The sequence below is a fragment of the Eulemur rufifrons genome, chromosome 30 (assembly GCF_041146395.1).
Source record: "Eulemur rufifrons isolate Redbay chromosome 30, OSU_ERuf_1, whole genome shotgun sequence".
Taxonomy (NCBI): domain Eukaryota; kingdom Metazoa; phylum Chordata; class Mammalia; order Primates; family Lemuridae; genus Eulemur; species Eulemur rufifrons.
Window position 1 is genome coordinate 117066112 of NC_091012.1, and position 23851 is coordinate 117089962.

The 23851-nt window shown below is 33.6% G+C and overlaps 1 protein-coding gene across 1 annotated transcript in view; it reads left to right on the forward strand.

The window, feature by feature from the left end:
- DMD (dystrophin) overlaps nt 1-23851 on the forward strand; it is a 1602346-nt gene that overhangs the window by 389835 nt on the left and 1188660 nt on the right. The window contains exons 29-32 of the mRNA XM_069463910.1: nt 3355-3525; nt 15886-16065; nt 16362-16490; nt 18097-18267. Of these exons, the coding sequence (XP_069320011.1) occupies nt 3355-3525; nt 15886-16065; nt 16362-16490; nt 18097-18267 (651 nt within the window). The remainder of the gene's footprint in view (nt 1-3354; nt 3526-15885; nt 16066-16361; nt 16491-18096; nt 18268-23851) is intronic.

Consider the following 23851-nt stretch of genomic DNA (forward strand, 5'->3'; position numbering starts at 1 on the left):
AAAGCAAAATGAAAGGAGTACTAAGAATTCATACTTAACTTTAATAGTATGACAGAATACAGTAGCAACATAGGGCAGAAATTTATTTTTGATGTAAAAATTTAGAATCATTAATGATTAAGGGATCTTATAAAAATGTGGTATGTCATATATTTTTTGGCTGAGAAAAAATAATTGTCTGCATTTTGACCTTCAAAACATTTTCAACAGTGGCTTTGTTTAATAAAAGCAAAAGCAGCAAAATTTAATTTATTATATTATTCTTTTTTATATAGAAAAGGCACCTTCTATTTTAATCATCTTCAGAATTCACATAGTTGTAATTGCCTCAGTTCAATATGTGTTACCTTTTTGTAGTAGTTGGCTCAGGCTGCCATAACAAAATAGAATAGACTGGGTGGCTTATACAACAGAACTTTATTTCTCAAAGCTTTGGAGTTTGGAAGTCCAAGAACGAGATGCTGGCCCATTCAGTTCCTGGTGAGAGTTTTCTTCTTGGCTTTCAGGTGGCCAGCTTCTCACTGTATCCTCACATAGCGGAGAGAGAGAGAGAGAAATAGACAGAGAGAAAGAGAGAGCGAAAGAGAGAGAGAGAGAACTTCTTATTATTAAGGCTACAGTCTATTAAATTAGAGCCCCACTCTTATGTCCCCATTTAAGCTTAATTACTTTCTCAGGACTAAATACAGTTCTTTAAGACACAATCACATTAGGGGTTAGGGTGTCAATATATTAATATTAATTGTGCAGGGACACAATTCAGCCTATAGTACTTTTCATATGGCACACAATTTTGATATAATATTTATTTAAATATCAGCCACTTAGCTTAAGTGTTCAATGAATAGAAATAAAAACAGTTTCTTATATCTAAATCTTATTAATTTATTGAGAGCCATTAAATTTAGCAGCCTTGATGTAATAATACCTGCTATTCTTTTTTCAATTCTTCATGCTTTGATTTTTATGAAAATATACATGAATAGCAATACTTATATCATCCCCAAAATACATTTTTAAGTGTTCATGGCACAATAACTGCTGAAACATTTTACTGCAGGTGGCACTCTTTTAACTGTATCCATTCCCCACCAAAAAATGTATAAAACTCAATTGTCCTTAAGAGGGCACTGTCTGCTGTTTTTTAAAAACCTATTTAGCTGGAAATAAGCAAAATAAAATAAATAAAAATCAATAATGCATTAGCTTTGGGAAGATAGAATTTCTTTGAAATATTGAATCTAGAATCCTTTTTCTACCAATAGTGCATAGAAAAAATAACTATGCGTAGAAACACACCATAAGTTGTATTTTTTCCTCCCATACACAAATAAAATTCTTTCAGTCCAAAGGGCAGATGCTTTTACTTTCCTTAGGGGAAAAATAGAAGGGAAAATCTGTAGGAAAAAAATAATAAAATAAAAACAATACAAAAGAATTTGCAGCCTCAGCAACTAAACATTTTTTAAATGTACCACACCACTCTCAAAGTAACTAATGAATCTGAGCATTTGGAATTCCTATCATGGTTTCAGAATATTTATTTTGATTGTAGCATTTTAAATTCTTTATACATACAAAATACCTTTGGTATTTTTCGATGCTTATGGCTGCATTCTTATTTTGGTTGTGTGTGTGTTTGTGTGTATATATATATATATATATATATATTTATATCAGTGCTACCTATTATGCCTAGTGCATAATACACGAATATGGCAAGTATGCACTTGTGCTGTTGTTCTTGTTGTTTTAACCAATTCCCTTACAGTTGAATTTAATCTAGACTCTACTTTTCAGATCTCTTAGCAACAAAAGCCAAATTTTTTCGAGTTTTCATTACCTGCATAATATTAATAATAAAAACAAAAATGTAAATAAAGCTTTGCTATGTACATTATAGCACAGTTTTTATTGAGCTATCCCTAAAGGGATATAATGAGAATAAAAGAAGGGATTGAGGTGTTATAAAGTGTCAAGCTCTCTCAAACTGTTATCTGCTTTTACCCTCACAACAGCCCTATGTGCTAAGTAGAGTAATCCCATTTGATAGATGTGTAAACTGAGAAAAATGAAGAGTCCTGCCAAAATCATAGTCAACTTGAGAGTTAGCTGGGTATGGCAGAGCCTGACATGCTTATATGACATCATGCTATCTCTGCAGAGTCAAATATTTACATCTGTTATTCAGATTCCCGGCCTCCATGACAGGAAAAGATGTTTTTCTTTCATATAGTTAAGACACATAACAAACAAAACAGAAACAAACTTGTAAGAGTTTAAATTCTTTGTGTAAATTCTACCATTTATATTTTCTGGCTTGCAATTGATGGTTTGCAAGTTCTCATTCATTCCTTTATTCAATACACAAAGCATCCTTCTCAGAGACCATTCTTTGTTCAAAGAACTGCGGGGAGCACAGTGGTGTAATCTAAGGAGGCGTGAGGCAAAGGAACTTGCCTTTGAGGAACTTAAATTTATTTATCTGGCTTTTGAGGATGATTTGACTACACTTAGGAAGAGATCCTGGGCTTTTTAATAAACCAAACAGCTGACAAATGTAACAAAATGTAGGCATATTTGGAAAGGTGGTGGAGAAATGCAAATTTGTTCATTCCCTGTGTGAGAATGTGGAAGAATTTACTTTTGAGGTTCTTGGTTTTAAGCACTGAGAACAGAAGCACAGGATCAAATCATGATTTTCTCTATTAATGACAATTAAAATTTTATTTTTGCATTTACTTTTTGCCACTATTGGATGACAGAATTATGTTTAAGGAGCCAGTGACCTATTTTGGGTATTGTTTTTTGTGTGAAAATAAGACACTTTAAAGATGCAATGAGGATAAAATTGGTAATTCTAGGTATTATGCAAATACTTTTGCCTATTGAGGGAAATACTGTTCTTTTTCCATTTTGATTCCTTACCAGCAAAGCAAGCGTCATTTGTATATAGAAGATTGTAAACCTATTGCCCATCTTTTTGACAAATGACTATAGGTTTTCTGCAAGAAATGGGTCATATCTTCAGTTTGAATCATATCATTCTATATATATTACAAAATTTGGCCATAAATTTTTTTTTACTTATATTGGAGACACATTCTTAAAGCGTTTCTTTCTACTATGACAACAGATACAACACACTGTCTTTTGGAAAAAGGATCTCATCTGCCTTAGACTGTTTATTCACTATTAATATTCAGAATATATGGTTTTTCTAAAATATTATTTTTCAAACATTTAATAAAATGGTTATTTTAAATGACAGAAATATGAAAGCTCCAATTAAATGGCTATAATGAAATATGAATTAAAAATAAACCAAATTACATTTTATTATCATTTTTTCAGGTAACAGAAAGAAAGCAACAGTTGGAGAAATGCTTGAAATTGTCCCGTAAGATGCGAAAGGAAATGAATGCCTTGACAGAATGGCTGGCAGCTACAGATATGGAATTGACAAAGAGATCAGCAGTTGAAGGAATGCCTAGTAATTTGGATTCTGAAGTTGCCTGGGGAAAGGTAAAACCTGTGTCACTGAAGGTTACTTTTAACATACATTAAAAACACACAGTAATATGATTTTGTAAGAAAGTATTAATGTGTAGCAATGATAGAATTATAAATACTATCTTGGTTCATTTTCCCTTTCCCAAAAAATTAATCAGTAGTTTAACTCTATATTTCAGGACCATGATGGAACCCCAGTGGTAAGCTTTAGTAAAGTCTCCTCAAAGCTTACTTAAAATTCAATAGGTTATAAATAAGTCCTTGAAATATACATACACCATTAGTCAGAAAGTCAGACAAGAGATGAGACTCTATGTTCTACTGGCTTTCCTAAGACCAGACTGCTCATATGGATCCCACAACAATGAACAGGGCAAGGACACAGAAACTGAGGACAGCTGGGCAGGACAGGACTTGCAAGATCAGCAGATTGCCAAAGTCACAATCAAAAAGAATCTCAAGGGGTCTGTGTAGGTGCTATCATTTCCATCACTAAAGGGCATGGGTCTTTCTTTAATCCTTAGCCGGTAAATTCTTGCCCTTTCTATGACAGTCAATCAGAAATTTATTGCTGCCTAGAATTTAAGGTCAAGGCACTCATAGCTTAATATTTTTTTACAGTCGATCCATTACTAGATTACTTGAAAGTATGTTGGTATAGAGGAAATAGCTGATAACAATACCATGTTTTTACCTCAAACTTTGTCAAGTCACTGGACCATATATAAAAAATATAGCAACCCTACATCCTAAATATTTTTTAAATTAACAAACCTTTTCCTATATTAGCTAGCTGTTTAAGTAGGTATATACCCATCCCCTCCCCCCAGCCCCCACCTCTGTCCGATACCCAATTGGTGTTATTCCCAAATGTGCACTTAGGTGATGATCAGGGAAACCAGTTTGCTGGTAAGTACATGTGGTGCTTATTTTTCCATTCTTGGGATACTTCACTTAATAGAATGGGTTCCAACTCTCTCCAGGAGAACCAAAGAGATGCCATATCGCCATTATTTCTAATAGCTGAGTAATATTCCATGGTATACATTTTTACCAGCCATGCTATATAAGGGGGACTATTTCCTATCCTAAATTAGAAAAGTATAGGAAACGTTAAAGGTTGGTTCAGTTTTTCTTTCATTATGAAGCTGAGGAAAATAAATTCGACATTAAAATCAGAATCTATCTTTCCATGGTCTTGCTTATTGTATTCATATTATGGATGTTATATGTCAAAATCTCTCTCACTACTGGTCAAAGCAAGCCCTTCCATAGGATCTACCACAATTAAGTTTTTGTGAGGGGGGAAAAAACTAAATTCTCTAATACTCAATTTCACATTTCACCTCTTTACCCTGGCAGATGACTCAGGGTCTATAATATGACATATGTTGGTGACCCCCAAGGCATCCATGAATCCTTGATGTTTCACCATGTACTACTATATTTTATTCATAAATTAATAATTATTTTTTCATCAACTCTCTGTACAGCCATGGTTCATGTGAAAGCGATACCAATATCAATACCAATACCATCAAAATTTTAAATAAGGTCCCACCAGAACCATCAACAAAACTATTGTTTAGGTCTGCCATAAAATATACAAAATAAACAAAATGAGACAGCCATTATAGTATGACCAACAGTTAAGTCAACACTGTGTACCTTCAGAGACATGCTACTCAGCATTGAGATGAATCACTTCCAACTTGTAAGGGAACCAAGTAGAAATTAAAAGGAACATTTTCTTGTCATACTGGCCAAGGAGATCAGCTGTATTCTTTCTGAACTTAGCTTGGTCTGAGGGGGAAATTCACAGTTCCTCTTCTAATGCTGTCCCCATCAAAAAAGCAGGGAATTGTTGCCAAAAAGCATAAAAGATATAAAACCCTACCTTCTTGAGATATATAGTAAAATCAAAACACCTTAAATGATGCAGTGATACCATTTATACAAAAGTTAAAATGCTTAAAAATATATTATACATTATTTAGTAATACATGTAATAGTAAAAACAGAGAGACATGAGAATAAATAAAAGCTTAATATAAAACAAGAGCTATCTCTGGGGAATGAGAAGGAAATAGGATGAGCTGTGCATTGAAAACTTAATATTTGTAATATTTTATTCCCTAAGATGGGTTATGCAAACAGAAGTAATGATTATATTCCATATGCTTTCTGTGTATCTAAAATAATGTACAATAATGTAAAAAACATACAAAAAGACAAATGATTGGGATTTTTCCTTTTGGACACCCTTCTTTCCAGGTTCCATAAAATAAATGTTAGTAATTAAGAAATACCTACCTATTGGAAATTATTGTTTTAAAAGAATATGGCCACTGTTCATCAGATTTAGCTAAGCATAAGCCAAAAATATTCCTGCTGATTAAGCAAGAAGACAGGAACCTAGCAGGATAATTTCACCTAGGCCACTGAAGAACATTGTCTTTCCAGTTTTTAGAGAGGGTGTGTCTATTGGTTTTCTCAACCTTATTAACTACATTAGAACAAGACTCACTGATTCTCATCAACCATTCCTTGATAAAAATAGTCAGGGAAATGAACAGCACAAACTGTGAATCAAGAATTTCCATCAAGGCCAGGTGCGGTGGCTCATGTCTGTAATCCTAGCACTCTGGAAGGCTGAGGCGGGAGGATTGCTTGAGCTCAGGAGTTCAAAACCAGCCTGAGCAAGAGTGAGACCCCATCTCTACTAAAAATAGAAAAAATTAGCCTGGTGTGGTGGTGTGCACCTGTACCCAGCTACTTGGGAGGCTGAGACAGGAGGATCGCTTGAGCCCAGGAGTTTAGGGTTGCTGTGAGCTAGGCCGATGCCATGGTACTCTAGCTCTAGCCTGGGCCAAAAAAAAAAAAAAAAAGAATTTTCATCAAAATGGAGCCAAAGAGTGTGAGTGGTCAGTTTGTGTGATAGCAGTACAAGATCTACTGTCCTTACAACACTTCTATTCTCAGGGAATCAGTATTACAGAGGAAATATCTACAAGTCACTGGGTGTGGTAAAAACATCAGAACCTAAGGTGCTCTGCAAATGCTCTTAGTTCCCTTATTTTAAAAAGGTAACCAGTGTAAAAAGCCCAATATCCTTTTCTCTGTTTCTTGATTACTTTCTTACGGTGATCAGTACTAGAGCTAAAATAGTCATTCACGTTTTCCTAAGGATTCGGTATTCATATGGGGCCAAGCTCCTCAATATGAGGACTAATGTTGCTATGGGAACTATTAAAAGATTAGACCTTGTAGGAGCCATCTCATTTTTATCCAACTTCTTGAACTTCCTAATAGGGAAGAATGCTTAAGAAACTCATTCATCAAGAGAAAGGGAAATCAACTAGAGTCAGATGAACTAGAGCAGAGATGGGCAAACTATAACTGGTGTGCCTAATCCATTCTGCTGACTGTTTTGTACAGCCCGCAAGCTAAGAATGTTTTTTTACATGTTAAAATGGTTGGAAAAAAATCAAAACAACAATATTTCATGACATATAAAAATTATGAAAAATTCAAACATCAGTGTCTAATAATAAGTAAGGTTTTTATTGGAATGTAGCCACTTCCATTTGTTTACTTATTATTTGGGGCTGCTTTTGTGCTACAACAGCAGAAGTGAGTAGTTGTGACAGAGACTGCAGTGCCTCACAGAGCCTAAAGCAATTGCTATGTGGCCATTTACAGAAAAACTGTGGCAATCTCTGAACTAGAGGAAAGTTAATATAGAAACAATGCCACAAGCCCGGTCCTGGACTTTTACCATTTCTTCTTTGTGAATGGATATCAGAAGTTTGGCATTGCTAGGGTCCTTTTTATAGGCAAGGCAAGGGGTATTGTAGAATTGGTCTTTTCTAAATAGAATCATTTATCTAAGTTTTCCTCCTGCTCAAAATTCAGTAGTCACACACTCAAAGCCATAGATGCTAGCGCACATAGCCCTTCGAAAACATACTGAGTGGTTCATGACACAATTTCAGATGTTTAAAGGTGCCATCTACTTGGAGAGAACTCTAAACCCAAGAATATCTTAGGTAGCTCATGTCAGTTTCTTAGTGAATCCACATGAGAAAGAATGGAAGAACTTTCAGAAGTAGCTAGGATGAGGGAAGGGTTGATTAACCGAAGGTACAGCAGGTAAGAAAACTGTCTTATCTGCTCCCACCCTGTGACCAGGCTTCCAGATTACAGTTATAGAAAAGAAAATGAATAAATTTTAAAAAGTCCTCCAAATTGTTAAAAATGTAAGGGAAAAAGTTTTAAAATTAAAATAACATGAAGGAGACATTTTAGAATAATAGCAGAAATGAGATAAAAGCTTGATAATGGGAATTGAAAAGTTAAACTTTAAACACTAATTTGAAATTCCTAAAGGCAAGTAGCCATTTCACTGTGTTTTTAAATTCAAACATTAGGCTTCCATCAGAGTAGTATTAAAGAGGGCAAAAGTAATATTAAAATTTTAAAAGAATGGATCACTCCTAGCTGCATGCTCTAGACAACAGAGATGCCATGACAGAGCTGTAACTGTGACATTTGTCACCCAATAAATGATCAAACATTTTTTCTTCTCATACCTTACAACTCTCTGTTAATGGGATTTGCCAGCTTGAGGTCTGAAACTCTGTGTTTATAGGGTAGAGATGATGGAAAGAAATGGTAAGGTAAGTTAAGGGAGATTACTAGCATCTTGGGTGTTTTAGTACCAGCACTACAAATATCCTTGAGCTGTCAGATAACACCTACTCTCTTGGACTTAATGCGTAGGCATTGACAAATCACTTGACAAGAGTACAGACAAAATGTCTGTTTAGTTCACTGACGTTTCTCATATACATAAGATAGTGTCTGACACATAGTACATACTCATTAAATAATATTTTCAAAAATAAATTGCAATTTAAGAGATAAAAGTTAAAATAGAATGACAAAAAATTATTTGAGAGAAGAGGAAAAAACTGATGTGAATTTAAAATTATGCAAGTTTTAGAACAAATGGAAAAATAAACAATTATCTGATCAAGTATTCCCAGTTTATAGATGAGAAAATAGAAGTCCTGATATACAGAAAAACTGTAACTAGAATCTAATAGTATCTCTGGTTTCAATAGTTTTTTCTACTATATCAAATTATTGTTAAAAATCTTATTTTCTAGTAGTTTTAAGGTACTCTAACTCTAAAGTACAAAAACTATTTATTCTCCACAATAAGAACAAAATAAGCCATGGCTAAATTTAAAGTGCAGAAAATATAAGTCCACATTAAAATAATAAAATGAAAAACCTGTGTGCATTTATCACCTATTATAGTTTGTAGTCTGTTCCCACTAGTGTGATTTTGTATTTCAAATATTATTTGTTAATGTCTTAAAATCACTCCAATTAGTTGGATATAAGTAAATCAGTTCTGATTATCCCATTACTAGCCACTTGTTTAGCGTATGAATTAAGCGTGAAAATATAACCATAAGAAAGTAAATATGTATGTGATTAAATAGAAGTTTATTTCCCTGATGATCATTCTGTTTGGAAAATATAAGCTTCAGCAAGGTCTAATCTATATGATTTTCTGATTTAATCACTGATTTCATTTATTTCTAATTTAGTTTCATTCATCAAAAATTCCAAGTCAGTTAAATAATTCAGCTTCATTAAACCCCTTATTATTCCATGATGTCATCTAAAAATTAAAATGGTCAAATATGATTCACTGGATATACTTTTTTTGGTCCTATAATACATTAAACTCATTAGATTTTTGGGTCATTCACATCTACCATTTTTCAGAAACCAATGACTAGATTTTATTAACAGTAGTCTTAGTACACCAAGCATTGCCCGAGAGGATCATATGCACAAAAAATGGTAAATTTAATTCAGGGTCTTTCATAATGCAAAATAATCATTGTCTAAATAGCACTTATGTAACAAGTTATTGTGCTTTTAACATTTATTTTGTAGACAATTTTTGTAATATTTAACATCAGGAAGAACAATTATTAGTTCCCTCAATTATCCTTCTACATCCACTTCAGTCCTAGAATTTAATGACTATCACTCAATAAAAACTCATGACAGAATGTGTCTTTCTCTTTGTCAGTGGTTCTCAACATTGGCTGCACACTGAAATCACCGGGGAAACTTGAGAAGCATAACAATGCCTGGGGCCTACCCCCAGAGACTCTGATTTAATTGGCCTGAGTTTAGCCAGTGACTCTAATAAATATTTGGCAAAGTTAAAACTCACTGGATAATGTGATACAAGATCCATGAATTTCAAGCTCTCTGATGAGATCTACATTCAGTTCAGTCAACCATGTCCTGTATTTCTTTTAAACAATCAGCTTTCACAGTTTAAAGAGATCTAGTCTCTGGTCCTAGATTATCTGAATAATTGCTTCAACTCATCACTCCTCTTAGCTATAAAAGCATGAGAACTATTACTTATTTCTAAAGTCTGTTACACTATCATTCCCATGAAAAATTATATATCTTTTTTTAAAGACAGCACAGTAATTTATCTGTGAAGTGAAATAACACTAGCAGATCATTAACTTGGTACAATGAATGCATCAAGCAGCTGTTACTTAGAAAATAGAACATCTGTTAAATGCCATTGGAGTCACTATTCACTGTCATTGTAGTTATAGCTATAATTTCTGTTCTGCACATTCTGCTTTCATGAAATTCTTTTTAATAGAGGATACATTATTAATAAAAAGTCAATATACATTGCTATAAAATACACTATTTAATGTTTTATGTTCTTTTAAAATTTATCATTTTATTATTCCATCACAGTAGCCTAATAGTAAAATATGTCCTAAATCTCTAGCCATGATAGAGTAATATAGGGGCCTGAAAAAGAAATTAACATCATATTTCATCACATTTAAGACATATTAGATTGTATGATGTACCAATGATTTGATTACAGCTTTTGTGAGTCAAAATAAAAACACTACCACATTAAAGATAAATATAAATTGTTTCATCTCAATTTCAGAAGCCTTAAAATGTGACAAATTCACATCTTAGAATTGCTAATTACTAATATGGTAATTTATTCATTTTATTCTCATGAATATATTGCATAGCTAAAAGATGAAAGAATTCTCCCCCATTCCCAATGACCAGTAATAGTATAATATTTATGTAGACTGAGTAAAGGCAGAATTCACTTGGGTACAGGGTCTTTTTAACATACTTTTTATGTATGTGTTAGTTAAACCTTCATCCAAATTAGAGGGAAAATGAATAAGAGATAAAGAACTAAAGCAGGAATTTAGTAGCATCCTAATAATGGGAGGAGAATATATAAGGAAATGGTGCTAAGGCACACATTTGAATAAATATAGGGCTGAGTGAAGATAGAATCTATAGAGCAGGCTACTCTTAAGAGACTAAAACTTTTTTAAAAAAAAAAGACAGGATAGAAATAATAGATGATTAGATAGAGAAGTTATAATAAGAATCTAAGTCCCTGGGAAATTCCAAGAACTTGTGGAAGGCATTGGAAAACTTGTGAAAATGTGAAGTGAATGAGAAAGAATATTGAGCTACATTTCTCTACCTCTGGAGGAAGACATCTGTGGATGTGTTCCTATGGGACCACATAATTATTCCAATACTTTTTACATTTAAATAAAATTTAAGAAAATATTTCCATCATGATCAACAGAGACCAACAGAGCAGATTTTCCCATTCTGCTACTGCATCAGTGATATGAGTTGATGAGCTCATGGCTGAATCCTGAACCTAACATGCCATTTAATGTTTCTATAATCTATTTCATTTGTAGATATGAGGAATGAATCAGAATGTATTTTTCATCCTTCTTGTGAGCACAGGATGTGTCTTCACTAGAATAAATTAAATTCATTCTACCCATTAATTTATTATAAGGAATTTATAGTAGCATTTAAAATTGTTATGGCTAAGAAATAGACAACAAGTTTGTTTATTTGAAATCACGGAAGTCTGTGCTTAATATTTAGACTCTTCTGGGGCTATAAAATGTTATAAATTAAATATATGGAAAATAAAAGTCTGTTAGAGTTTGTGGCAATTTATATTTAAATTGAGTTTGCTCATTTCAGACATTTTTCCTATGTCATAAAATCTTTTTAAGTATATAGTTCCCATTCAACTGCTCTTGAATCTCCTGAAAGTAGTCTTATGACCATGTCATAGATCAAAATAAAACTGTGTGTACACAATCTTGCTTTTTCTTCAGCATTAAAATCAACCCTAGAAGCTGTCACATTACTACATGATTGAAAAACCTAAAAGGTCTGAGTTATAATTTAGCCAATTTAGTTATTGAATTTGAACTTGCCCCTTCAGAAGAGTAGACCTTCCAAAACCCTTTTCATCCTTCACCCCACAAGACAGAAGTCATGTATGCTGAGGATTGGATGCTTTTGAAGGGGAGAAATTGCCACGTATGTTCAGTTCTTTCTCCCCATATCACCTACCTCATATATTAACTAACTCTCTTACAGAGGAATGAGCAATGGTATAAAGAAAATGGCCAAAGCAATAGTTCTAGTTTAGTTCCCCAGGCATCTGCAGGTGCAGACCTTCTTCTGTTATGATAAATTATTAGAGCAAGAAAAAATGGTTCCTTGACAACCTCATAAAATGTATGCTTTTAGTTTTAAATACCCCATATTCCTCTTTTGGTAGCCTTTTATCCCAACATTCATCCCTTCTAATTGCCTTTTACTTTGTCTTTAGTCAATCCAAACCATCCAATCATTTATGATAAACTATAGCTTCAAGTGTCATCCCTTCCTTGAAGCCATTCATGTTTATTGCAGCCATGAGTCATCTCTTTCCAAAAAATTATGTTCCTCACTCATACACTGCTGGTGGAACTGCAAACTAGTACAACCTCTGTGGAAAGTAATATGGAGATACCTCAGAGAGCTACAAGTAGAACTACCATTTGATCCAGCAATCCCATTACTGGGCATCTACCCAAAGGAAAAAAGACATTCTATAAAAAAGACATCTGCATTCAAATGTTTATAGCAGCACAATTCACAATTACAAAGATGTGGAAACAATCCAAGTGCCCATCAATACATGAGTGGATTCATAAAAGGTGGTATATGTATATCATGGAGTTCTACTCAGCCACAAAAGATAGTGGTGATCTAGCACCTCTTGTATTATCCTGGATAGAGCTGGAGCCCATTCTACTAAGTGAAGTATCACAAGAATGGAAAAACAAGCACTGCATGTACTCACCATCAAATTGGTATTAACTGATCAACACTTCTGTGCATGTATAGTAATAACAGTTATAAGGTATTGGGCAGATGGGAGGGGGGAGGAGGGGATGGGTATATTCACATGTAATGCGTGCTGTGAGTACCGTCTGGGGGATGGACATGCTTGAAGCTCTGACTCCAGTGGGGCAAAGGCAACATTTGTACCCCCATAATATGCTGAAATAAAAAAATAATAAAAAAATTAAAAAATATGTTCCTTCTAGTATTATATGAAATTATTTTCTTGCATTTAAGCTTTTCTCTTCAGCTACACTATAGGCACAATTAGAATAGGGCATGCAAAGATCATTTTCTTCCTTATCTCTGGTAGTGAATACCACAGTGCAGACCGGATATTACACACCTGATATACAGTGACTATTGATACTTAGGTAAGACCTTCAGAAGGCAAGATCAGCATATTTCTTTCTGAAGGTCTTAAATATCATATTTAAGTCAGATATTATTAAGTCATACCTTTGATTAAAACACATTTTAGGGAGAATAAAATCTATTAAATTAACACAATATTTTTCCTAACTACAAATAGTATTTATGCAAATGATTAAATGCCAGTTTATTTTTAAATACCACATATAAAGATTTAACTCTAGTTCTCTTTTTTTAAACAATCAGAATGTAAATTTTCCTGTGAATGACTTTTGACCATTAGCAGTTATAAACCATCATAATGATCACTGCTTTTTACAAACACATGTTCATGATGGTGATAACTTAAACAGCTTTTAATTTTATCTTATAACTTTTGAGGAATTTAAAAAGACACTAGAAATTAGCCCACATTTTCTATTTTAGTGTCCCCATTAACTAAATGAAATATCATTGGACATCAAAACTTCTGTGATCTCTCCTGAGGTTTGGAAATTTATGTTGCCTTTAATTGCATTGCCTGGTCTGTAAGAAACAGAAATCTGTGTATGCATTAACTTTTTACATTGACACTAAAACATAATGTCATTTTTATGAAGAAATTTAAGAGATATTTAGTGATTCAAATATAAATTAAGATTCAACTTTTTGAGGTGTTACCTTTGCAAATAAATCTACTGGCATGATAAGTCACTAGACTGGAATATAGGAAATAGAAAATCATCATTTACATATATTTCCATATCTTTGACAAACTCATACTCGAATATAAGTTTTCAAAGGATAGGGATTTTGCTTCTCTACCATTTTACCCACAGCACCTAGAACAATGGCCAACATCTATGGTTGTAAAGGTTGTATACTACACAAGGGTGAAGAAAAGGATTCAAAGGGTTGAAATCTAGTCCATGTCTGCTCACAAGTCAAGCTCCAGAGTAAGGGACTGTGTCCACCCAAAGGAAGTACTTCTCATAATTTTCCAAAAAAAACACATTGAGTATAATTACCTACAACTCTGCTACAGTAGTAACTGGCATCTAGTAGGAGCTTAGTAAACATTTATGATTGCTATATGAAGAAATTGATTTTATGAATCGCTAAGCTCACTCATGTGAAACAAATGACACCTATATTACAAATAACCCTATGTGTGGTAGCTGATAAGTTCATTTGGCATTAATTACCTTAATTTCATGTACTTTTATATTGAAAAATATATACGTACAAAACAATATCTTAAGATTGAAAAACCAGTGATTCTATCTTGTATGGAAATTTTTCATACAATCTTTTAACTTCATTTATTCCCCCTGCTTAGTTGATGTCAAAGGCAAAAGCAAAACATTTATGAAGTGATTTTGAATGGGCCAGGACCTGATGTTGTGGAGGAAAGACAGCCACAAAGACTATTTAGATATATTATAAAGATAGAAAAGACATGTTGAAAAAAATAAAAAATAAAAGACATGTTGAGAGCATCTAAGAGTAAGAAATTAGATGTAAGCTGGTCTTAACTACCTCTCTCTCTTTTACATGGACCACCTCAGTTGATCTCTGTGCATTTATTACATTTGACTATTTGCACTTGGGCATTCTCTGCTTTTTTCTTGTTGCTCCTACTCAGCAATTTTGTCTTGCTTTGACTTTTGCTTTCTGTAATGAAAATATTAGCTGCATTTGCAAATGGATTTTCAACTCATTTGCCAATCACAACCTCTGTATCGCTCAGTTAATCTTGAGAAAGAATCTGTTGGGCTCTGGCTCACCTCCTTGTGAATGTTTCCATGTTTTCTAAACCAAGTTTTAGGAAATAGTGGTGCTCTGTTAGAGGAATTTAATTTGGGATATGTGGACAGAATTGAGGTCTGTGAACTTAGATTTGGAAAAAATAGATCTTTATTTTCATTCACCTAAAACTGAAATTAAGCATTTTCTCAATTATAAATGTGAGTAACAAACCCCAGTAATAGCAGTACCTGTGTTTTGTCACCAATAGAAATGACAGATAATTTTATATCATGTTCAAATCATTTGATATACTTAAAAATCCCAGCCAGTTATGCTCATCACTACTTAGAAATTATCCTAAAGACTCGATGCTAGATCTTGTTAGTTAACATGTTAATAAAGAAAGCATGTATTACTACAGCACAATTAAAACATATTTTGTATATTGTATTTTGGTATAATTGGTTTCATTCAAAATCATATTTTGTACTTTTAAAACCATTATTATGAGGAGTCCTTAAGCTTCACCAGATGCCAAAGAGGTCCATGACACCAAAAGGCTGAAAATTCCTGCTCTAGAAATACAATAGCACCATACTTGCTGAATTTTCTAAAAGCACTTCCTTATTTGTGGATGGATTTTCAAATGTCTACCTTTATCCACTACATGTACAAATTAAATAAATATAAGTATATTTATTTGGACAATGTGTATATTTATTAAACATGTATAATCATAAATAAGAAATGCATCATGTTTATGTGTAAATATATGTTCATATATACCGAATAATGAAACTGCAATATGTATGGTATGATTTTCATGGTTCATGAATACATAGTTATAGATTTAAACTTTTGCCAAATTTTACCATAGTAACCATACATGCAGCCATCCGTAAACATTAATTTTTAATGCCACAATATATTACTTGAAGCTCAATGCTATCTTTTTCACAGGCTACTCAGAAAGAGATTGAGAAACAGAAGGTTCACCTGAAGAGTGTCACAGAGCTAGGGGAGGCCTTAAAAACGGTTCTGGGCAAGAAGGAGACCTTGGTGGAAGATAAACTCAGTCTTCTGAATAGTAACTGGATAGCTGTCACTTCTCGAGCAGAAGGGTGGTTAAACCTTTTGTTGGTAAGACTGGAGGCTAGAAGCTTTTCTACCCCTCTCTGTAATAAGAAAAAAAATACATAAGCATTCATTAATAGTGTTTGAAAATTCTTCAACTATACGTATATACTGGCTCTTAATTCAATATTATATTTTAAAGTATTTTTCTCCAAGTTTCTGCTATATTGTATGTGGAGTCTCAGTTAAAAGTAATTTGAATGATACTATATTTTATATGTTTCAAATTATAGAAAGTAAGGCAAACCTTTTGAACCTATTGTCTAACCAATTATATCATGGTATGTCTTTGTACAATTAAGGAATACCAGAAACACATGGAAAACTTTGATCAGAATGTGAATCACATCACAAAGTGGATCATTCAGGCTGATACACTTTTGGATGAATCTGAAAAAAAGAAAACTCAGCAAAAAGAAGACGTTCTTAAGGTAACAAATAAAATATTATGAAAAGCAATTTCAAAATGCACAATTATATCAATCATCTTTGTCCTAGAAGATACCAAGTACTTCTTAATAGGAGTAAAACAATCCTTCCTTCCCTCTCTGTGTCATTCCTTTCTCTCTCCCTTTCTCCCTCTCTCCCTCCTTTGGGAATTAATGATATTGAAGAGTTTTGTCACCTGGATAGCTGTCCAAATGCACCTCTCTGCTAATTACACCCAATTTAAAATCTGCTCCAGAAATGGATTCCAGGAGGTATTCTGGCATCATATTGTAAATTTCTGCCAATTTTAGTGGTTGTACCACATTCTCATATCTAACAGGAAGAATAGTTACCCACTATCATTCATTCAGCCTATCTGAGTCAACCCCTGAAATCCAATCATCTGGATATTTTACCTATGAAATATCCAACTCTTAGTAATTAGTCCTAATGCAGGCCTTATGTAAAACTGAATTTCTCATTTTTAACTGCATGTAAAGTAAACATGGCTCCAGGCATTCTCTTTTTGTATTAAAACTAATTATTAGGATGTCCAAAGTCTTCTTTCTCAAAGGCAACTTAACCTTTGCTTTAAAAATTGGTTTCCATAAAAGCGTATGAGAGATATAATGTGTAAATATACCTTATTGATACTACATTGTCTGTATTTGATGACAGCTCCTTTCTCAATTGAATAGAAAGAGTTGAATATTAACAAGTCTCTTTTAAATTAATGTTCTTTATATTTTTGCTGAAATTTTCAATAATTGTATTTTACTAGTGGATTACAGGATGGGGAACCTGCAACCTTGGGGCCACATGTGGCCTTCTGGATCCTTGAGTGTGGCCTTTTGATGGAATTCAAAGTTTACAAAACAAATCATTTTATTAAAAGGTGTGCAGCGGAGTAGGATGAAGCTTTTCTTGCCTCCTTTGGTGCTTAAAAAGGAACAATCTTGAAATTAGAAGGCCACAGGTTCCCTATCCCTTCTCTGCTCCTCATTCTCCCTTGATCCCTCCCGAATGTCATCGTACGGTGAAATTCCTTCAAGGCCTTTGGAATAATAAGAACTGAGTTAGTTAACTTATAACCTCTGTGACCCCTTCGGTCAGGTAGAGTATTCCTTAATACCTCCGTATATCACACAGAATCCATATCTGTTAGAAAATCTGTTAGCGTCCCCATGATGCTCAATATAATAAACAAAAAGGAGCTCAAAAGTACAGGAAGGAAAAGAAAAGTGTTTTTCAGCTACCTTCCCTCCTGAGCACTTATTTAGGTTGTTCCACAACTATTAAATTCAGTAAAGATAAAATAAAATAATACTAAATATAAAATATCATGACTGCTGCAGACAATAGAGAGAAGTAAGGAAAACATCTCTAGTCATTTCTCAGATAACCAAGCATTTCAAATAGGCATGCATCAACCTATTTTATGGAAGTTGTTTTTTGTTCCTCCCTTTCTATTCTTTTGCATGTGCTTCCCCTCCCTTCTTCTTTCTCTTTCTCTCTCCCCATCCCCCTCCCTTCCCCCACCCTCCCCCAGACTCCCCTCCTTCCATTAATTACTGACTTCAAGCCCTGTCTCTTGCTCATGGAATATAGCGTTTAAAGGCTGAACTGAATGACATACGCCCAAAGGTGGACTCTACACGTGACCAAGCAGCAAACTTGATGGCAAACCGTGGAGAACACTGCAGGAAAGTAGTAGAGCCCCAAATCTCAGAGCTCAACCATCGATTTGCAGCCATTTCTCACAGAATTAAGACTGGAAAGGTAGGAAGATCTACTCCAAGGTGGAAACTAGTGCTAAATGATCTCATGCGAAGGTTGCGCAGTGCTCTGAAGGGGGCAAGCAAGCCCCACCGCAAGGTTTGCAAAAGGAAAATGAAGGCCAAAATGTATTTAAGGAAAATTTACCACTGACTATCATGGGAGATAAATCAATCTCTCTCTCTCTCTCTCTCTCTCTCTCCCCCCCACCCCCCATTTCTCTCTCTTTCCCCACCCCCCATTTTTCTCTCTCTCTTTCTCTCCCTCTCTCTCTCTCTCTCTCTCTAATTTTTTTGTCTGCCACAGCTATGCTAGAACTGCACTCTGCATTCGTTTACATATGTACTTTCAGGGGTCACCTACAGCAAAGTAACAAACAGCATGCTGCAGGCCAAAAAAAAAAAAAAAAAGAAAGCACAAAAGACATCTATCAAAACAAAGCACTGCTGATATATTTTGCCAAATATAATATTGCTTGTATGTAATACAGATTAAATATCAAAAATGAGGCCTTGTACATCTCCTGCACGATCTAGGATGTTTGTACCTCTTTCTGGGTTGTGCACGTATGCATATTTAACTCGCTCTTGCTAGTTGCAGACACTTACTGTGACAAAATCCATTAGGCTGTATGAAATGTTCAAGCCATGGAGACAAATAATTGCAAAGCTTATATATCCTAATTTTTGTAATTTTATATGTTCATTTGTATTTATTCTATTATTAATGAAGACCCAGGGGATATGGAACTTTTGCATGATAGCCTTTTTATTTGTGTAATATTTAATGAAGACAAACTCTTACCTAATAAGTGGTTTGCAAAAATATATAAATAGAATATTATAGAATTTCAACTCTTGGGAAATATTTGAAATGCAAGGAATTACCCCCAAATTTATATAGTATAATTTGACATTTTTTCAGTATATATAATATGCTTTCAAATATAAAAATGTACATAAAATAAATATATGCATATAGGTATATAGATAGTTGCTAGAAGTAACCTTAAATAAGAAAAACTATTGAAATATTTGTGAGAAAATATGATACATCAGGTAAGTATTGATTCCTATAAAAATAAAAAAAACATGTTCAAAAATATTTTGATAAATATGGACACCCAATAATATCATGGTTTTACAATTGCTACACTTTGTAAGGCATTACAGTGTATCATCATGTTATATCTAATAGTGCATATTTGAAGTAGTTTTCAAGATATGTGGAATGTGATATGATAAATTCTAAATAGTTTACACACAGGAAACATAGTTACCCTTCATGATTCAACTTCTTAAAGCAAAATGTTGTTAGCTTACCTTAATTCATTGCTACTTATTTGTAATAGTTAACTACTTAGTTCTACTCATATTTATCTATCTATACACATACACACACACATACACCAATATATATGTATATATTTCAGTAAGTCATTAACACCTAAAACACATCTGACAGGCTCTGAAATTTTATTATCAGATTATAGTTTTCTTTAAGAATTTACACTGTTACTTACAAAGACAATTAATTGCTTTTACTTCTGGAGATATCAATGGCTTATGTAATAGTTAAACAACCAAAGAGAGTTTATTTCAATCACCTAAAAAATGCTACTACTTCATTACTAAGTTTTATATTCTTCTCATGATATACATATATGCTTTTTAATAAATCACTAAGATATAGAATATTGAAAACAGGGTTTTATTTTGAGATAATAAATTATGTTACAATGTTGTGACCCACAGATATTTAAAATGGGTAGAATTTATTCTCCACCATAGAAGTGACAGACCTAGGCAATAGAGTTTGGGAAGAAAACTAATTTATGACTTTTCATTCCATATTGTGCATGAATTTGTATGTATCCTTCAGGAGATCATGCATCAAGTGACCCACTCAATTATGTATTTTATTTACCATCCTGAAGCAAGATATAAGACATTACAAATCAATATTTTCAATTATATATTAATTGACTAATCACATTGTTACTTTTCAAAGTATTATTTTCTCTAAATTGGTAAAGACAACTGAGTACAATAATGACCCCATTTAGGGCCCTGGAGAGATAATTATGCTCTATTATCATAATGAAAACAAACACAGAGATAAAACACATCTGACACTTTGCTTATTTATTAATTGCATCAAGTAATGATATTGAGCTTCCATTATGCTAGACAGTGTGAGAAGATACAAGGATGTAAAGATATTTGCTTCAGAAATATGTTTACAAACACAAAAATCAATACTTATTGCAATTATAAAATATGTTTAACACTACTACATCTTCATGGAGATGCTCAATTAATGTTGAGGTAATCCTAGCAGAGAGAACAATGGATTTAGAAGACTGAATTTTATGCCTAGCTTTGAGTAATAGGCAGAACATGTGATTTCTCTGCATATTCACTTCATTATTTGTAATTTAAGGCATTTAAACTATATTAGTTTTTAAAAGGAAAACTGCCCCCTAAACCAAAGAGTTATTATCTAAAATTAAATGTATAAAATGAAAAAATAATAGAGTTACTAGATGGGGAAGATATCTTCCATTTTATCCTTCTCTCTTCTATGATTGAGTTCAGGAGGTATATGTCATGCCCATAAAACATGGTGCTAAATTACTGGGTTAAAGTAGTTCAATAGTCCCTGCTAATTCTAAAATTTGATCATTCAATAATATTCTTTTGATTAAAATAAGAAATTTAGGATATTTAATAGTTTGTGTATATGTTTGCTTACAGAGTAGGGAAGTTCTGGAAGTGCTGAAAGTCTTAGGGGTGGCCTTTGATCTCAAAAGCAAACTCCTTTTAGTAGGGGTTATGAAGAATAATAGTAGGTTGGAATGTGACTCTTCTATAGTTCAGTCCATGGCTAAGGTTCATGAAGGAGAATAGCCTGGGAAAATGTATGGTGTTGAAACAAACAGAAGTAGGTTGGGACTGAATGTGGATAGATCATAGACGCAGTGTAAGAACTAATTTCAGTATAGCCTTTTAAAGGTCAACAAGAAAGGGCAATTGAGTAGAGCAAAAACTTGTGAAAATTCACTGACAATGCCCAGATTTACTATTTGGTGAAGAATACAAAGTTAGGTACTTCCATGTCTCCAAAAAGAACTATCCATAACAAGAAATTCCAAAACCCAGAAAGCAAAGAGCACTAGGATCTTCAGTTCACATTGCCTGAGGAATTGGCTGTCCAAATGCAGCTGTCTAGGGTGGTAATTTTAGCCATCAATGAGGAGCAGTATGCTGAAAATAGAAAGTTCTTAACTTAAAATCACAAAACTTATTTTGAGTTCTAGCTGAGCACAAAACTAATTGTGTGATCTTGGATATACCGCTTTTCCTCTCAGAGCCTCAGTTCCAAAATTAGGAAGATATTGCCTATCTTATTTTAACCTCAAGATATAGTAAGGATCAAATGAAGTAAGGAATAAAAAATATATATTTTAAAAATATATTAATTATTATACAGATGTGAAATGGTAAAAATATTAATATCAATAATTATTTCCATCCTTATATAAACTAGACTTGAATGGCCAAATTTTGAGGGTTGATGCACAATTGATGGACAAAAGAAATGAAAGAATAACTAATTTCTTCTTCTGGTCTCTGATGGAGTGGACCGAAGCCAGGAAAACATGTGTTTGCTATTTACCTGACAAGGACCAGCCTTACTGATAATGAAGTGGACGAATTTAAGAAGTACTAGGAAGTTCTGTTTTCTCCAAATATAGACCTTAAAATACATGAAATGCTGTCTCTTCCCATTTCATTAAGGTTACCAAAGAGTATCCAATGGCTCTCAGAAAGCTTAATTTTTCTTAATGTATGTGAAATCAATGTGAGCAAATGGCAGTTTTAATGGGGAGAATCAGAATTATAAAAATGAATCATAATTTTAGAGCCCTGAGTAAAGTCGATAGAATGAATGAGAAGAGACATCTGTTCTCAACTCTTTCTGCTTTAGGACATCTGAACATAGTGGCATGGCTGGGAGTGAGGAAAACTATCAGGAAAAGAAGGTACCAGGATACAGAAGCATAGGAAGAAAAATGGGAAGGCAAAAATAAACTGACTATTTACTCCTATTGCTTATGGCAGCTCTATATCTCTCCATCCTCCCAGAAGCCAAATTGGAGAAGGGGAGTCAGCAATTCGGGAGAGATGGTAGTTGAGGTGGATCTTAATGAACGAAGAGCTGAGAAAAGGGATCAAACTGGCCGAACTCTTATCAATCATATACTATTTTCAGATCACAATGTTTGGTACTATAGGGCGCTGTTGCTAGGTAAGATGTAATGGATTCAAGGAGCATACTGTTTAATGATGAACATATATGTTCACGGATACTGGGTTGAGAGTCAGTATATGGTAAGTGAATTTAGTGGCCATTCTAACAACACAGAGGAAGTAACAATTCAGGATAAACCTATGCAAAGAATGCACAGTGTATTCAATGTAGAGTAAGTTTAGTTTGCTTATGAAATAGAGGACATGGAACATTAAGCTTAGTTGTGGAAGATAAGACTGAGGAGGATGGTTAGACACAGTGTGAAGAGGTCATGGACAACCAGACTAATAGTTTATGCTTAATTCGGTAGGCAATGAGGAGTTCTTGGCTTTTTTTTAATGCACTGTTGAAAGATTAATACAGTGGGAGTTGTGAGGAGAATTCAACTGCATAATAACATGAAGTAGGAAAACCAGTTAGGATGCTATTGCAATAGTCTAGATAAAAGACAGTGATGACCTCAAACAAAGGGATAGTTATGGGAGTGGGAAAAAAGTGTCAGGCAAGAGCAATGGCACTCAATCTTTTGTGTGCACTTGGAGGAATTATTAAAACACAGAGTGCTGGAACCACATTGAGAGATTCTGACTCAGTAGGTCTGGGATAGAGCCCTGAAATTTGCCTTTCTAAAATTTTTACAGGTAACATTGATGATAATGGTCTAGAGACCACATATTGAGAACCACTGGTCTAGAGACATTGAGAACTAGCCTAGAGTTAAATTATTACATATCAGAGCCAAGAACATGATGAATTCAAAAATGACTGAGGATTCAACCGATTGAGTAGGAAAGTCTGCATATGAGCATAAGTAATAAAATATGTGTCAATATTTATCATGCCGTAATATTTAGTTTCAAAAGAATTTTGGCCAAACAGCCTTTATGTGGCTATGCCCTATTAATATAGTCAGTTATTTTACTTTGTTATAAAATGTTATAAAATTTATATATAAAATTTGTTTACATTGTACTTTCTTCTAGAGATTTAGAAATAATGCACTTTTCTAAAGAGCTAAAATGTGAAATCATTGATCCTGAAATTGATATTAACCAGAGAACTGTGAACTTATTTTCTCTGACTTTAATCCTTTAGAAAGGCTTATATGCTATAGCACATATGTACCATTTGTTCTTTAATTTCCATATGGGCCTTGAAAATTGCTACTAAAATTCATGTGGCAGTTTCTATATGGATAAATGTATTACAACTGTAATATTTATAGAAGCATTTGGGCAATCTGGCGCCAATCTGTATTTAAATATTTGTAGTT